A 16,241-nucleotide genomic window follows, 5' to 3' on the forward strand; every position below is an offset into this window, starting at 1 on the left:
ACCCATGTGTGGGACTGCACAGAGACCACGAAGAAGATCCAGGTTTGATTCCCCATTCCTCCACTTGCAGCTGCTGGAATGGCCTTGGGTCAGCCACCGCTATCACAGGAGTTGTCCTTGAAAGGGCAGCCGCTGTAAAAGAGCTCTCTCAGCCCCACCCACCTCACAGGGTGCCTGTTGTGGGGGGAGAAGATATAGAAGATTGCAAGCCGCTCTGAGTCTCTGATTCAGAGAGAAGGGCGGGGTATAAATCTGCAGTCTTCCTCCTCCTCCTCCAGGAATCTAATCCCCTTTTAAAGCCCATCTATGCCAGTGGCCATCACTACATCCTCTGGCAGTGAATTCCATATTTTAATCACTTATTGTGTAAAGCAGTATCTCATTTTTATAGGAAAACTGCCTCCCCCTCTCTTCATTTGCTGTCACTTCCAGTGTCTTCTAAGGGGTCACCAGGAAACCCAGCGGTCAAGCCTGGCATGCCCAGGAGCAGTGGGTACATGGGATGGTCACCATCCCCGGTATACTTCAACACCCACCCCAGCCACGCAAGTCGCAATGCAGAAGATGCTATAAGAAATTCAAAGCACAAATTATTAACATCCGTTTCAGACGAGGCAGGCAAAGAGGTCCAAAAACAAAGAACGTCCACGTTTATCAGCTTATGTGCACCATGCTGAGAAGGCTTTCAAGAGCACACAGATAAGAAGAGCATCTTTAAAAATGTCTGAAGGTCTTTGTTCTAAAAGGATCACCATCGACCAGAGCAGTCCATGTCTTAGCCCGGTTACAATGAGCAGATCAGGCCTGCAGTAGAAAGGCGCAACCCTGCACAAGCACTGCTGAAATTAAGGAGGACTGCTCACAGTAATAGTCGCGTCCCAAACCGTTTCTCCAGTGCATCAACGGTGGGAGCGCTTCTCTGCTACTGTTTGGTGTACAGGAGAGCCAGTTTGGTGTAGTGGTTAAGTGTGTGGACTCTTATCTGGGAGAACCGGGTTTGATTCCCCACTCCTCCACTTGCACCTGCTGGAATGGCCTTGGGTCAGCCATAGCTCTGGCAGAGGTTGTCCTTGAAAGGGCAGCTGCTGTGAGAGCCCTCTCCAGCCCCACCCACCTCACAGGGTGTCTGTTGTGGGGGAGGAAGGTAAAGGAGATTGTGAGCCGCTCTGAGACTCTTCGGAGTGGAGGGCGGGATATAAATCCAATATCTTCTTCTTCTTCTTGTTCCAGTTGGAAACAAGGAAAGAAAACCCACGCAGAAATGAACATATTTGGCTTTATACTGTAAATATAAAATATTGGTACAAAAACAGGGAAAAGCAGAGAAAAACACATTTCTGTTTTGTAAATGTCTCCAAATTAGCAATTTCATCTTTAAATAACCCTCCCCAAAATACTATCAATTACTGTTAGGGTGGCTGTTCTTTAAAGTCTCTTGTATACAGTATCGTATAATTCTATAGGAGGAGGAGGGGAATAAAACCCAGCATTTAGACCCAGGTCACTGGCACATGAGGCGTTCCGAGATTGATCGCAGCAACGGAGGAAGGGCCGTCTTGTGCAAAACCTCACACGACGACCTTCGGGAGTGGGTGGCACCGTCTCACAAAGGGGCGGTTCTTACAAGACAAAGAGAGGACATGGTATTTAAACGAGAAGAGAAGCAGCGAGCTAAAAACATAGAGATGTACTGAAACGGCACACTGCAATTCAGGTTTCATGCGCTGCCGTTTTCTGACCGGCCTGTTCTTCGCTTATCGAAATACATGACCAGCACAAACCTCCCGGATGCCTCAACAATGAAAGAAAGCATTTACTGCAGGGGACAAAACACGGGCTGCTCCGACAGCTGCCGCCCTGAAAGCCAACCTTGTGCTACTTCTGGAAAAGTTTTTCCGTTCCTTTGCAAACAGCCGGCAGCTCAGGAACTTCCATGTTGACAGAGACGTTCCTTGGTGGCCGCCAACTGCAGGATTTACAAGCCAGGAGGCGTGCTGGAAATGTCGAAGGCACCATGTAACATTTCTTGCATTTCTTCCACGGTTTTTTGAACTCCTCTGCAGCCAAAGCCTCAGCCTCAGCTCCAGCAGGTGCAGAGAAAGGCTGGCTTTGAGGGTCAGGGCATGGGTGTTGAATCCTGATATCAGCTTCTAACTTGCAGGGAGGGAACGGATGGATAGAAGACAGGATCCATGCTGCCTTTAGCTCCATGGAGTAAGAGCAGGATCAGATATCAGAGAGAGATGGCATGCCCGGAATACCTGGTTCATTGTAGAGTACACGAATCAGGGAGACTGGGGTTTAAGCCCTCAAAAGCTCAGAGTGATTCTGGACCAGTGATCTCTCTAAACTGAGTTAGCATGTGCTAGCTCACAGATTTTTAGCCTCCGGCTCACATGTTTTTTGTCTTAGCTCAGGAAGGATGACCCCAGATGACCCCAGAGCACACTAATTTATGCAGTCGCTCACAGCTTTAATACCAGCAGCTCACAAAGTATAATTTTTGCTCACAAGATGCTGCAGCTTAGAGGGAACATTGCTCTGGACCATTCACTCACCTTCTCTCTCTCTCTCTCTATCTCTCTCTCTCTCTCTCTTAGCCAATCTGCCTCACAGGGTTGTTGCGCAGACAGGATGAAGGCAGAACTATGTCTGCAACCCAAAGCAGCTTGGAGGAAAGGCAGCATTAAAAAGGTCAGAGGAAAATCAGGGAAGCAAGAAATCAAAGCCCATTCGGATGCCACCCTGCATTGTACATTCACTTGCAAAGCGTAGTAACATAGAGCTAACAAGGTACTTCAAAGGTCATCTAGTCCAACCCCCTGCACAACACAGGAAATTCACAACTACCTCCCTCCCCTACACCCCCCCCCAGTGACCTCTGCTCTATGGCCAGAGGAAAGCAAAACAAAACCAAAAAAACTCCAGGATCTCTGAACCAATCTGGCCTGGAGGAAAATCCCTTCCTGACCCCAAAGTGATGACTGGCATTATCTTGGGCATGCAAGGCCCTCATGAGCCAAGCACTGACTCCTCCCATCCTGCCCTCCCTCTCACAATCTGCTGTCAGATGGCCATCTAGCCTTTGCTTAAAAAACAGCCAAAGAAGGAGAGCCCACCATCTCCCAAGGAAGCCCACTGAGGAACCGCTCTAACTGTCAAGAAGTTCTTCTGATGTTTAGCTGAGAACTCTTTCGATTTCATTTCAGCCTGCTGCCTCTAGTCCAGCCTTCTGAGGCAACAAAAAACACTCTGTCCTCTATATGACAGCCCTTGAAATACTTGAAGATGGCGATCGTATCACCTCTTAGTCGTCTCCCCTCCAGGCCAAAGGTATCCAGTTCCTTTAGCTTTTCCCCAATAGGTCTCCAGACCTCTCACCGTGAGGTGAAAGAAATTCACCTGTTTCAGTTGGCAGGTAAGAACTGACAAAGCTCATCTAGACATCACAGCCTGCTGGTGTTGCCCCAGAGAAGACGTAGTGGAAGCCTGATACCTATTAAAAATCCCACCAATATGCACTGCCGCAAAGCCTGAAGGAAACAGCAGAGGTCCTCACCTGAGGTCAGAGAGAGAAGAGAGAAAGCTTCATCTGGGTTTCCTCAGCAGCCGGTAGCCTCCCTGGATGCTCTTCTGCCCACTAAAGGGTATGAAGACAGTGAACCACACGTCAAAATAAACACTGCTAGCAACAATAGGAAAAACACATGGCCTTTCTCTTTCCAAAGCAAACCATGTCTTCCTGTAAGGTAGGCCAGTAATACTGCCTCCATATTCCAGACAGAAGGTTGAGAATGAGAGAGACAGAGACAGAGAGGCAGACAGAGACCTGCCTAAGGCCATGGAACTGGACAAGACTGGAACCCAGAGCCTTCCTGATTCATAACTCTCAGACTTTGCATCTGGACACAAAAGTGGGTCGCAGATGGGTGAACTCGGAAGTGGCAGCTCTGGGAGGTGTGATGGCAAATTTGGGCTTCCCTTGCATGCAAAATGGCCGTGAAATACAACCCAGTTCACACTATATATTTCAAAATACTAAAAATGACACAGACAACATAAACTCATACCATGTTAATTAATGGTGAGATACTTGCATTTTTTGTTCAAAAAAATCTCCATCCCGCCTTGTCTCCCTAGACTCGCAGGGGCTGAAGTGGGTTCTAAGCTACGAGAAGTTATGGTTGATTAGAGTGGGTCTTTCCAGGACCAGACAACACCTCGTTATTTCTGCTACAACAGACTAACATGGCTGCCCTTCAGGGCTTAACAGGCCAGTGGATCTGAAAGGCAACGTCCATTTAGAAGTGGGCCCAGCTTCAAAGAGTTTGCGAACTGCTCTTTCGCTAGGCGCCCGCACAGAAACTGTGACAAAACCACTTTCAAACATCCCTGTCCCTGCCTGCTTGTATAGCGAAGACAGTGCCGAGCATCTTTGCACCTTTGTCCGAGAAACTTACGCTGCTAACACCATCTGTGACAGACAAGTTATGTCCTGCCTCTCCCTAAGAGTGACCAATGGGAGCTGACGGGATGCTAGGGAGAAATGGCTGAAAAATGGCACTTGGGAGATGGCAGAGGGTTAAATAGAGAAGAGTATGTCTGACTGAGGGAAGCTGAGGTGAATAGCAGCTTAAAGCTAAATGGACTGGAAAAAAAAATCAATTTTTAACAAAAGATCCCAAATGAGATAATAGGGGAACAGTTCAAATGTTCAATGGAAAAAAAACATTGTAACCCTTACCTTACATTTTTCAGTAGTATGCTCAACCCACAAATAAAAGTGAACTGCTTATTTGCCTAACCCTGTGGGCTATGGGTCTCAGGGAAAGAAACACCCCACACAAACACACCAGTTAAGTTTGCGGTCTATACATAATTTAGGATATGAACAATTTCTGGCAGCATGAGCTTGAGACCTCAACCCCAATGAGGTATGCGAGGAGGAATTATTTTAAAGGGGGCTGTCTGCTACCCTGTCTGCTAACGTCTCTGAGAGTGAGAGGACCTGAAAAGTGAAATGGTCATGGCGCCCTACGTATTTCTTCAAAAGGCAAGAAGGGTAGTGCTGTGAATGCCTGACCTACTTGGAACCCTGAACCAAAGAGAAAGAGAGAGAGACAGAGAGAGAGACACACACACACAGAGAAAGAGAGAGACAAAGAGGTTGTGTTGGGTGATAAGCACTGTAAGCAGGTGGAGAAGGGGTGTCACACCGTCTTGTGGCGAGATGAAACTGAAGCAGAGATGGGGGTGGGGAGGAAGAGAGAGTTCACACAAACTGGAATAGTCACCGTTGCTCCACATTTACCAATTAGAGAACCGAGGCAGAAAATGACTTTGCTTGATCCAGCAAAATTTCAATTTGAGGGAGAGGTGAAACAATCTTCCAGGTAAAACACTCTGGTTTGCTTTACAAAAGAAAACCTGCTATTTTTAGAGATCAACAGAGAAGACGGCACTTTCAGCCTCAAGCAGTGCAATCCTAGGCAGAATTAAACCCTTCTAAATCCATTGACTTCAATGGGCTTTAGAAGGGTGCAGCTTGGTTTAGGACTGCACAGCGGGGGCAGGTAAAGATACGCGTTTGTTAGCCCAATTTCTGCTTGGGAATTTAAAGTAGAAAAGCAAGTTTTAAAAATCCCTCGATTGCTATATCAAGACTAGTTGAAGATTCTGCCCCATCTCTTCCGGGATTGAAATGGGAGTGAATTCTTGCCGGGCCTGTTCAGATCTCTGCTCATGGCAAAATCCAGTTCAGTCATTTTACTTGATGGGTTTGCCTCTGGCAAATTCTTAGAGAGGACAACAGGAGCCATGTGACATTGTAAAGATTAACACATTTGCTGGGAGAGAAGGACTGGGCGTTATTTTCCACCGGAGGCCTGTCGAAGTGGATTTCTGGCTCAGGGGAAGTGGTGATTTTGAAGGCACTATGCTATTAAAATATTATCAAAGATTTCCGGTTTTCACAGCTGGTAACATCATTAGGGTTTGTAGAATCTTTCGGGCTCAAGTGCCGTGTTCTACTGGAGAAAGTTTTCCTTCCAGACGTTTCGTTCTCAGCTGCGGAGAACATCCTCAGTGGCGTTGCAGCCGGAGCAGGCGCTCTGACCTTCTTGGCTGCTGTGCATTGAGTGGGGCCAGGGCTACTGGAGAGCTGCTATTTGTAGGCTGGAGGGGGTGTGGTGAAAGGGCAATAGGTTTGTGGGTGTGCCCATTGTTTGGTGGGGCTTCCTGGAAGGGTAGTGATAAGGAAACTGGCTGTTGAATGTGACCATTGTTCTGTGTTAATTGCTGGGAAGGTTGGAGGGGGTTTGAAGATAAGGAAGATGGTTGTTGACTGTGCTGATTGTTCTGTGGAATTTTAAAATATTAGTAAAAGTTAACTTTCCCAATCGCTGAAGTCGTTGCGATGGTAAGCTTACCTCTGAGGGGCTGCCTTCCTGGGGACTGCAACCAGGAGCATCGGGGAGCAGGTAGTTGCGTTCCAGGTCGGCTAACATCTGCCGGGACTCTGCCAGTAGTTTTTGAAGTTTACTTGTGGGTGAGCAGGAATCCTACAAGGTTACCAGAACAGGTTCAGAGACTGCAGGAAAAGGTCCAGTGTCATCAGAGACCACAGGGGAAGGGTACGAGCTCACACTATAAATCTCCAGGCTGCATGAAGATGCTTTGGAAAGGCAGGCAATGGTAGAATTGGGAGCCAGTGGGGTTAGGAAAACATTGCCAACCTCCGAGGGGGGGGGGGGGGGGCTGGAGATCTCCCAGAATGCCAACTGTTTGTGTTGTGTTTATACACACACTGTGGCTAATAGCCACTGATGGACCTCTGCTCCATATTTTTATCTAAACCCCTCTTGAAGGTGGCCATGCTTGTGGCCGCCACCACCTCCTGTGGCAGTGAATTCCACATGTTAATCACCCTTTGGGTGAAGAAGTACTTCCTTTTATCCGTTTTAACCTGTCTGCTCAGCAATTTAATCGAATGCCCACGAGTTCTTGTATTGTGAGAAAGGGAGAAAAGTACTTCTTTCTCTGCTTTCTCCATCCCATGCATTATCTTGTAAACCTCTATCATGTCACCCCGCAGTCGACGTTTCTCCAAGCTAAAGAGTCCCAAGCGTTTCAACCTTTCTTCATAGGGAAAGTGTTCCAGCCCTTTAATCATTCTAGTTGCCGTTTTCTGGACTTTCTCCAAAGCTATAATATCCTTTTTGAGGTGCGGCGACCAGAACTGCACACAGTACTCCAAATGAGACCGCACCATTGATTTATACAGGGACATTATGATACTGGCTGATTTGTTTTCAATTCCCTTCCTAATAATTCCCAGCATGGCGTTGGCCTTTTTTATTGCAAACGCACACTGTCTTGACATTTTCAGTGAGTTATCTACCACGACCCCAAGATCTCTCTCTTGGTCAGTCTCTGCCAGTTCACACCCCATCAACTTGTATTTGTACTTGGCCAAATGTGCATTACTTTGCACTTGGCCACATTGTGCTTATTTATTATTTATTTAAAACACTTCTGGAGAAAATGGCTACTTTGGAAGGTGGACTGCAAGGCATTATACCCTCCCTTAAACCCCACCTTCCTGGGCTCCACCTTCAAATCTTCGGATCTATCTGGAGCTGGCAGCCCTAGATCAGAAATCCAGGCTGGGAAGCAGGGAGGCGTGACTCAGGCCTCAAGACAATCTCAGGACCAACCAGGCCCATAGCCAGAAAATTTTAGGGGGGGGGGGGAGAATAAAATTTTAGGTGGAGGGGCCCGGGGCCCAAAATGGCATCACATACTTTAAAAATAATCTTAAAAGGAGAGTGGCGGCAGCAACAAGGGTGGCGAGAGCAACGAGGAGAGCGGGGGGTGGCAAAAATGGGGCGGCAAGAGCAGTGGGAGGGTGGGGGAGGCAAAAACGGGGCGGGGAGAGCAGAGGAAGCAAAAACGGGCTGCGGGGAGAGCTGGGGAGGCAAAAATGGGTGGCGAGGAAAGCAGGAGAGACAAGAATGGGCAATGGGGAGAGGCAAAAACGGGCGGTGAGGAGAGCGGGAGAGGCAAAAATGGGTATTAGGGAGTGTGGGAGAGGCAAAAACGGGCGGTGGGGAAAGCGGGAGAGGCAAAAATGGGCAGCGGGGAGAGCGGGAGAGGCAAAAACGGGTGGCGGGGAAAGTAGGAGAGGCAAAAACGGGCGGCAGAGAGAGCGGGAGAGGCAAAAACGGGCACCGGGGAGAGCGGGAGAGGCAAAAACGGGTGGCGGGGAAAGTAGGAGAGGCAAAAACGGGCGGCAGGGAGAGCAGGAGAGGCAAAAACAGGCAGCGGGGAGAGGAGAGGCAAAAATTGGCGGTGGGGGAGGCAAAAACGGGGGAAGCAAGAGCACGGGGAGAAAGGCGGCAGGGAAAGGAGGGGCCATACAAGTGGAAGGGGGGTTTGGATGGAGCAGCTGGCCACCCCCCCGGGCTCCCCAGTAGCTACGGACTTGGGACCAACCCCAGATAAGATGACAGGACCAAGCATGGGGGCAGCACAGGATATACAGAAGGATACAGAGCAAACTGTACCGTCACTTGCTCTGTCCTGAAATGGCTGGTCCAGTCAAACTAGAGCTATAGCTAAGGTAAGCCCCAAAACTGCCCTGGAAGCAGTGCCTGGAACAAGAGAGGACAGCCAAAGGGAGGGGAATAAGGAAAGGCATCGTGCTATGGCTGTGCCCAATGAGATGGGCTGTCTTACAAGAATGGCAGGACAGCAGCATCCACTCACCTCCGGGACTTCGGGCACACTTGCAAGCTTGGAGGGGAGGTCTGGCTCGAGGAGCTTCTCACGCCTCTTGGGCCTACTTGACTTCTGCGTCGAAGTCAAACACGGAGGGCCCAAGTCTGAAAGAGTCAGGACTGCGTCATGGCTGCTGCATAACAAATGTAAAAAGATGTGATCTTTTCCAGGAATTTCCTGTATACATTCTATGAAAAGGTCTAAATCTCTGTGCATGGAATCAAAAACAAAAACAAAAAGCACCTGACATTGAGGAAAGTTTAAGAAGAATATGGCATATCAGGGGTGGCCAACAGTAGCTCTCCAGATGTTTTTTTTTGCCTACAACTCCCATCAGCCCCAGCCATTGGCCATGCTAGCTGGGGCTGATGGGAGTTGTAGGCAAAAAACATCTGGAGAGCTACCGTTAGCCACCCCTGGCATACAATGTTGATGGGGGACATTTCCGTATATAAAAAAACTGGGGAAGGGGATATTACAAATGAGACAATTTTCCTTCAAAGTTCATTCAGTATTGGATTCAAAATAAACCACAGGAATCAATAAAAAACAGAAACATTGAATTTGGATTGAATTAAGCCATATCTAAAACAGTATGGTATGTGATTTTCTGTAGCTAATTATTTATCGAACCATAGCATTTATTTATTGAGGCATAGTATTGATCTGTAAGAGCCCCGTGGCGCAGAGTGGTAAAGCTGCAGTACTGCAGTCCTAAGCTCTGCTCACGACCTGAGTTCGATCCCGGCGGAAGCTGCGTTCAGGTAGCCGGCTTGAGGCTACCTGACTCAGCCTTCCATCCTTCCGAGGTCGGTTAAAGGAGTCCCCAGCTTGCTGGGGGAAAAGCGTAGATGACTGGGGAAGGCAATGGCAAACCACCCCGTAAGAAGTCTGCTGTGAAAACATTGTGAAAGCAACATCACCCCAGAGTCGGAAATGACTGGTGCTTGCACAGGGGACTGCCTTGACCTTTTATTAATCTGTAATCTGCCTGATTCGCTACGTTTTGTATTTGTTTATAAATTGCTGGATTGACTGAGATTAAGATCAATCAAATATGTGCTTATCGTGTTAATGTGTTATGTATTTTTTATTAAAGTTTTTTTTTAAAATAGGCCTAAGTATGAGTCTGACATAGGAGGATGACAGGCAGTCACGACACACAGCCCAAAGGGTGATTCTTTTCAACCCAAGGCCTCCCACTTTAAACTTCAGTTTCAAGTTTCTAGTTTTATTTATTTATTTATTTATTTAGATTTATATCCCGCCCTTCCCGACAAGTGGCTCAGGGCGGCTCACAGCACAAGATTTCACATAGTAACATTTAAGCATAAAACAGTTAAAATTAATTAATACATTTAAATATTAAATAAAATATTTAAAATTGTAAGACATTTAAACCATTTAAAACATTAGGGACAGCAACCTCTAATATAACTACACCTGGTTTCTTGTACCAGCTAGTCATAGGCCAGCCGAAAGAGGGTTGTCTTAAAGGCCCTGCGGAACTGGGCAAGGTCCCGCAGGGCCCTCACCTCCTCCGGCAGCTGGTTCCACCAGGAGGGGGCCGCAACAGAAAAGGCCTGGTCCCTGGTAGATTTTAATCGGGCTTCTTTTGGCCCGGGGATAACTAGGAGATTTCGAGTTCCCGATCTCAGTACTCTCTGGGGCACCTGTGGGGAGAGACGGTCCTTCAGGTAGGCAGGTCCTAGGCCATATAGGGCTTTAAAGGTAATAACCAGCACCTTGTACCGGACTCGGTAAGCTATTGGCAGCCAGTGCAGATCCCGGAGCCCTGGCCGGATGTACTCCCCTCTTGGGAGTCCTAACAACAGCCAGGCCGCGGCATTCTGCACTAGCTGCAGCTTTCGGGTTCGGCACAAAGGCAGCCCCATGTAGAGAGCATTGCAGTAGTCCAACCTCGAGGTGACCATGGCGTGGATCACTGTTGCTAGATAGTTCTCAAGATAGTGGGACCTGGCCCACAACGGAGGAGACTAGAACATTCTCAAGCCCAATCTGCTATGTAACTAGACAAGTCAGGTTGTCATGTCGTGCAAGGAATCCCCGGCCCTGGGGCCAGGACTCTGCTGGGTGACCAAAAGTGGCTACTGTAAGCCCGCCTGGGACTCTTGCAAAAATGAAACTCCTGTGCGCAGACATTGGAATTCCTGCACCCCAAAAACAGACGGATAAAGACCCATGAAGATTCACCGAAGGGTGCTGTTCCACCCCTTCACACCACCCCTGAGCCTCGTCCTGCAAGAAAAGGCTCCTTGCCCTGAGGAAAGCACCACATTCTGATCTGGGTAAACCAACCCAATCTGGGTAAGAGCCCGTGGCACAGAGTGGTAAAGCTGCAGTACTGCAGTCTGAGTTCTCTGCTCACAACCTGAGTTCGATCCTGGCAGAAGCTGGGTTTTCAGGTAGCCGGCTCGAGGTTGATTCAGCCTTCCATCCTTTTGAGGGAGGTAAAATGTGTACCTAGCTTGCTGGAGGCGGGGGGGGTGGGGAGCGTAGATGACTGGGGAAGGCAATGGCAAACCACCCCGTAAAAAGTCAGCCGTGAAAACGTCATGATGCGACATCACCCCAGAGTCAGAAACGACTGGTGCTTGCATAGGGTTAGGGCTAGGGTTAACCCTAAGCCAACCCAAGGGCACCAGTTGTCAAATTTAAATGAAAATCTACAGCTGTTCAGTGGCTGAAATGTTCAGCTCTGAGGAAAGCAAAGCGCAAACATTTTTCTAAAACGCACAGTCAAAGTTTGCTTTATTCAGAACAAAATGACTTCTTAGCAACCTTCAAACTGCTGAAAGAGCGGCATGTGTGTTTGTGTGTGCGTTTGCCAGCCAGCACTTTTGTATTGATCCCAAACAATGAATAAAATCCCCCTGCTTGTTCCTGAGAAGCTGACCCTCTCAAGTTTAGCTGCAGTTATTTGCAAGCTTTGTTCGCAGTTTTCTATTGCCTCTATCGCTTCTTTGTTATCAGCTGTTAAGCAAGTTTGACTGTTTCAGGCCTAGGATGTATTCTTCCCTGTCTGAGAAACTAAAAAGGAGGCAACAACCAACAAACTGTTCCAAGGAATCCAGATGAGACCAAACAGGTACAACGATATCAGGTCCCAGCAAGAGTATGCAAGCTTTCAGCCTTCACTGCTGAAAGTTGGAAAGCTTGCGTCCTCTAAAGCTGGTTCACTAATTCTGAAACGAGATCTAACTTTATGCTTCCTATCTTTCAGGACAGAACACATTTGCCATTTTCTACTGAACTGCTCTAGTTTCTTTTACTTAATGTATCCTGAACTTGAACTGGATCTGGTTGGTACTACCTATGGCCCTCAGCCCTGGCTTCAAAAGAATGCTGTTAGTGTGGTCCCAATTCTGCAAGCTACCACTTATATCCTGGGCCAAATCCGGCTTGCTTTGCTTCATCTGAGTTTCAACAGCCTTTCCAAACCTCCTGTGGCAGTGAATTCCACATGTTAATCACCCTTTGGGTGAAGAAGTACTTCCTTTTATCCGTTTTAACCTGACTGCTCAGCAATTTCATTGAATGCCCACAAGTTCTTGTATTGTGAGAAAGGGAGAAAAGGACTTCTCTCTCTACCCTCTCCATCCCATGCATAATCTTGTAAACCTCTATCATGTCACCCCGCAGTTGATGTTTCTCCAAGCTAAAGAGCCCCAAGCGTTTTAACCTTTCTTCATAGGGAAAGTGTTCCAAACCTTAAATCATTCTAGTTGCCCTTTTCTGGACTTTTTCCAGACTTTGTTTTAATAATAGAATTGCCTTTGGTTGTTATAACATCTCTTCTTTGTCATCTTTATGAGAAAAAGACTGTAATCCCTTGATTCCCAATAGTTACCTTTTTAACTCAAGAGATTATATCAAGTAATCTTATGTACCAATCATGCATGCACCACAAACATGTGGAATTCAATGCCACAGGAGGTGGTGGCGACCACAAGCATGGCCACCTTCAAGAGGGGTTTAGATAAAAATATGGAGCAGAGGTCCATCAGTGGCTATTAGCCACAGTGTGTGTGTGTGTGTGTTGGACTGGATGGGCCATTGACCTGATCCAACATGGCTTCTCTTACGTTGTAACTTCTGCAAATATTTACATTGTATTCTAATACATTCTTCATTATCCGCTGATTTTGTGCAGCGAAAGTTTGAAATTACTTCGGACACCCCTCTTTGATAAAGAGATTGGAAACGGCGCGGCGAGCTAATAGCCGGCTCCAGGCTCCGTCAGAGGTGGATACTATGGAGTCTTCATGAAATGGACTAATGTACAAATTTGGACACTTTATTATACAAGCACTTTCTTCTGCACGAAGCACTTTTGTTTGTTGAATTAATTTCTGTAAAATGCTGGATGTGTGCTTAGATGCAACTTGCTATGGAATGTTATTGAATTGACTCACCCAGTTGAGTTTTAAATGAATGCACTGTGTGAAATGCACATTATTTCAAGATTAACATGTGGAATTCACTGCCACAGGAGGTGGTGGCGGCTACAAGCGTAGCCAGCTTTAAGAAGGGATTGGATAAAAATATGGAGCAGAGGTCCATCAGTGGCTATTAGCCACAGTATATGTGTGTGTATGTATGTATGTATATGCGTGTGTGTGTGTGTATACACACACACACATATATTGGCCACTGTGTGACACAGAGTGTTGGACTGGATGGGCCATTGGCCTGATCCAACATGGCTTCCCTTATGTTCTTATGTGACACAGAGTGTTGGACTGGATGGACCATTGGCCTGATCCAACATGGCTTCTCTTATGTTCTTATGTGACACAGAGTGTTGGACTGGATGGGCCATTGGTCTGATCCAACAGGGCTTCTCTTATGTTCTTATGTGACACAGAGTGTTGGACTGGATGGGCCACTGGCCTGATCCAACATGGCTTCTCTTATGTTCTTATGTGACACAGAGTGTTGGACTGGATGGGCCACTGGCCTGATCCAACATGGCTTCTCTTATGTTCTTATGTGACACAGAGTGTTGGACTGGACGGGCCATTGGCCTGATCCAACATGGCTTCTCTTATGTTCTTATGTGACACAGAGTGTTGGTCTGGATGGGCCACCGGCCCGATTCAACATGGCTTCTCTTATGTTCTTATGTGACACAGAGTGTTGGACTGGAGGGCCATTGGCCTGATCCAACATGGCTTCTCTTATGTGACACAGAGTGTTGGACTGGATGGGCCACTTGCCTGATCCAACATGGCTTCTCTTATATTCTTATGTGACACAGAGTGTTGGACTGGATGGGCCACTGGCCTGATCTAACATGGCTTCTCTTATGTTCTTATGTGACACAGAGTGTTGGACTGGATGGGCCATTGGTCTGATCCAACATGGCTTCTCTTATGTTCTTAAAACCTTTGAAATTTACTAATTTTGAATTTGGTTAAATTGTTTTCGTTATTGCATCACGGTTTTTCCCTGCCTTCAACCTTTCCGTGATTCTCCCTTATAGCATTGGACCCACTTGGAGGCTGGCCTCTCTGGCCGGCACAACAGCAGGCTAAACCCCAGTGCTCAGCTCAATCACATGCGAAGGGAGCCAGAGCATCCTCGAGCATGTGCAGAGATCCTGTCCCTCATGACTATGTCAGGACAACCAACACACCACAGGCGAATGCAAGTCTTCTCTGTAGCAATTCCCCGCGACACACCAGGACTGCGGTCACAGCTGCCAACCTGAGTAGGGAATTGCCTGGCGTCTTCCTGCCGGAGAGTCTACTGATGTGGCAAAAGAGCACTGCATGTGTTACAGCCCAGAGAAGACTTGCTGAAGAGTTATCTAACAACTGGAGCAGAGAAAAGCCTTGGCAGTTATTAGTTGCTGCCCGCCGGCAAACAACAGGGCTGATTTTAAAAAAATGAATAAAACTGGCTGAATGGCCATGTGTTATGTGTGTGGTTGGACTAATCTCTCGCTCTCTCTCTCTCTCGGCTTGACTTCGCGAACGAAGATTTAAGAAAGGTGCAGTAGTCCACGTCTGCTGCAGGCTTGCTGGTGGCTGACAAGACCAATGCGGGACAGGCAGGTCCGGCCACAGTGGCTGCAGGGAAAAGTCTGATTTGGGGTTGGTGCTGTAGCAGTGTGATTCTTCCTCAATCTCCTTTTGTCCTCAAGACCAGCTATGCGTGCGTTCTCAAAGGAAGAGACAGCCTGGTGGATGGTGTGCCTCCATGCTTTGCGATCTGAGGCTAGGTCAGCCCACTGGTGATGGACTAAGAAGGGGTGTCAAATGAGCAGCCTGGAGGCTGGATCAGGCCCCGGAGGGTTCCAATCAGGCCTGCGAGTAAATCTGCTTCCTTCTCCCTCTCGTTCTTTCTGTGTCACAGCTTGCTTTGCCAGGATTTCTCAATTGCACAGAAAATACAGAGCAAAGCCTCTATTTTCCCCATTGGCTGAGGTTCCTCTCTTGGGGAGAAAGTGGGAGGGAGGGAGAGCTTGCTTTGATACTGAACACAATATTGCAAGAGTGCTAATACTGCTAATACTTTAAGCATGTTTTATTGTAAGGTTTTTTTAACCCTTTAATTGTGTGTCCTTTATAACGTTTATATCTCTGCTCCCTGGCATTACGTTTTATGACACGCACAGCCCGGCCTGACAAGATCTCATTTATGTCAGATCCAGCCCTCATGACTTTGATCTAGAGGGATGAGCTTTTAATATAAGCTAGCGTGTAAGTAGCCCCGTGGCGCAGAGTGGTAAGCTGCACTACTGCAGTCCGAGATCTCTGCTTGTGACCTGAGTTCAATCCCGATGGAAGCTGGGTTTTCATTTAGCCGGCTCAAGATTGACTCAGCCTTCCAATCTTCTGAGAATGGTAAAACGAGTCCCCAGCTTGCTGGCTGGGGAAGGCAATGGCAAACTGCCCCGTAAAAAGTCTGCCATGAAAACGTCGTGATGTGACGTCACCCCAGAGTCGGAAACGACTGGTGCTTGCACAGGGGACTTCCTTGACCTTTTCTTTTTTCTACTAGTGTCTAAGAACTAGGGTTGCCAGTCCAGGTGGGAGAAATACCTGGAGATTTTGGAGGTGGAGCCTGAGGAGGGGAGGGCCCCCAGCGGTGTACAATGCCATAGAGCAAGGGTGGCCAACGGTAGCTCTCCAGATGTTTTTTTGCCTACAACTCCCATCAGCCCCAGCCATTGGACATGCTGGCAGGGGCTGATGGGAGTTGTAGTGGGGAGGGACGGTGACTCAGTGGTAGAGCATCTGCTTAGTTAGCAGAAGGTCCCAGGTTCAATCCCCGGCATCTCTACTGAAAAAGGGTCCAGGCAAATAGGTGTGAAAAACCTTAGCTTGAGACCCTGGAGAGCCACTGCCAGTCTTAGACAATACTGACTTTGATGGACTGAGGGTCCAATTCAGTATAAGGCAGCTTCATATGTAGGCAAAAAACATCTGGAGAGC

General features: G+C 47.7%; 1 protein-coding gene across 1 annotated transcript in view; it reads right to left on the reverse strand.

Annotated features, from left to right (window-relative positions):
- Window positions 1-1,262: 1,262 nt before the first annotated feature.
- Window positions 1,263-16,241, reverse strand: part of LOC132579030 (coiled-coil domain-containing protein 62-like) — a 39,155-nt gene continuing 24,176 nt past the window's right edge. Inside the window, exons 10-15 of the mRNA XM_060249165.1 lie at window positions 8,737-8,911; window positions 7,799-7,801; window positions 6,429-6,560; window positions 3,560-3,640; window positions 2,559-2,668; window positions 1,263-1,619 (exon numbers count right to left, since the gene is read on the reverse strand). Of these exons, the coding sequence (XP_060105148.1) occupies window positions 3,566-3,640; window positions 6,429-6,560; window positions 7,799-7,801; window positions 8,737-8,911 (385 nt within the window). The 3' untranslated portion in view covers window positions 1,263-1,619; window positions 2,559-2,668; window positions 3,560-3,565. The remainder of the gene's footprint in view (window positions 1,620-2,558; window positions 2,669-3,559; window positions 3,641-6,428; window positions 6,561-7,798; window positions 7,802-8,736; window positions 8,912-16,241) is intronic.

Source organism: Heteronotia binoei, chromosome 11 (assembly GCF_032191835.1).
Source record: "Heteronotia binoei isolate CCM8104 ecotype False Entrance Well chromosome 11, APGP_CSIRO_Hbin_v1, whole genome shotgun sequence".
Classification (NCBI taxonomy): Eukaryota; Metazoa; Chordata; class Lepidosauria; order Squamata; family Gekkonidae; genus Heteronotia; species Heteronotia binoei.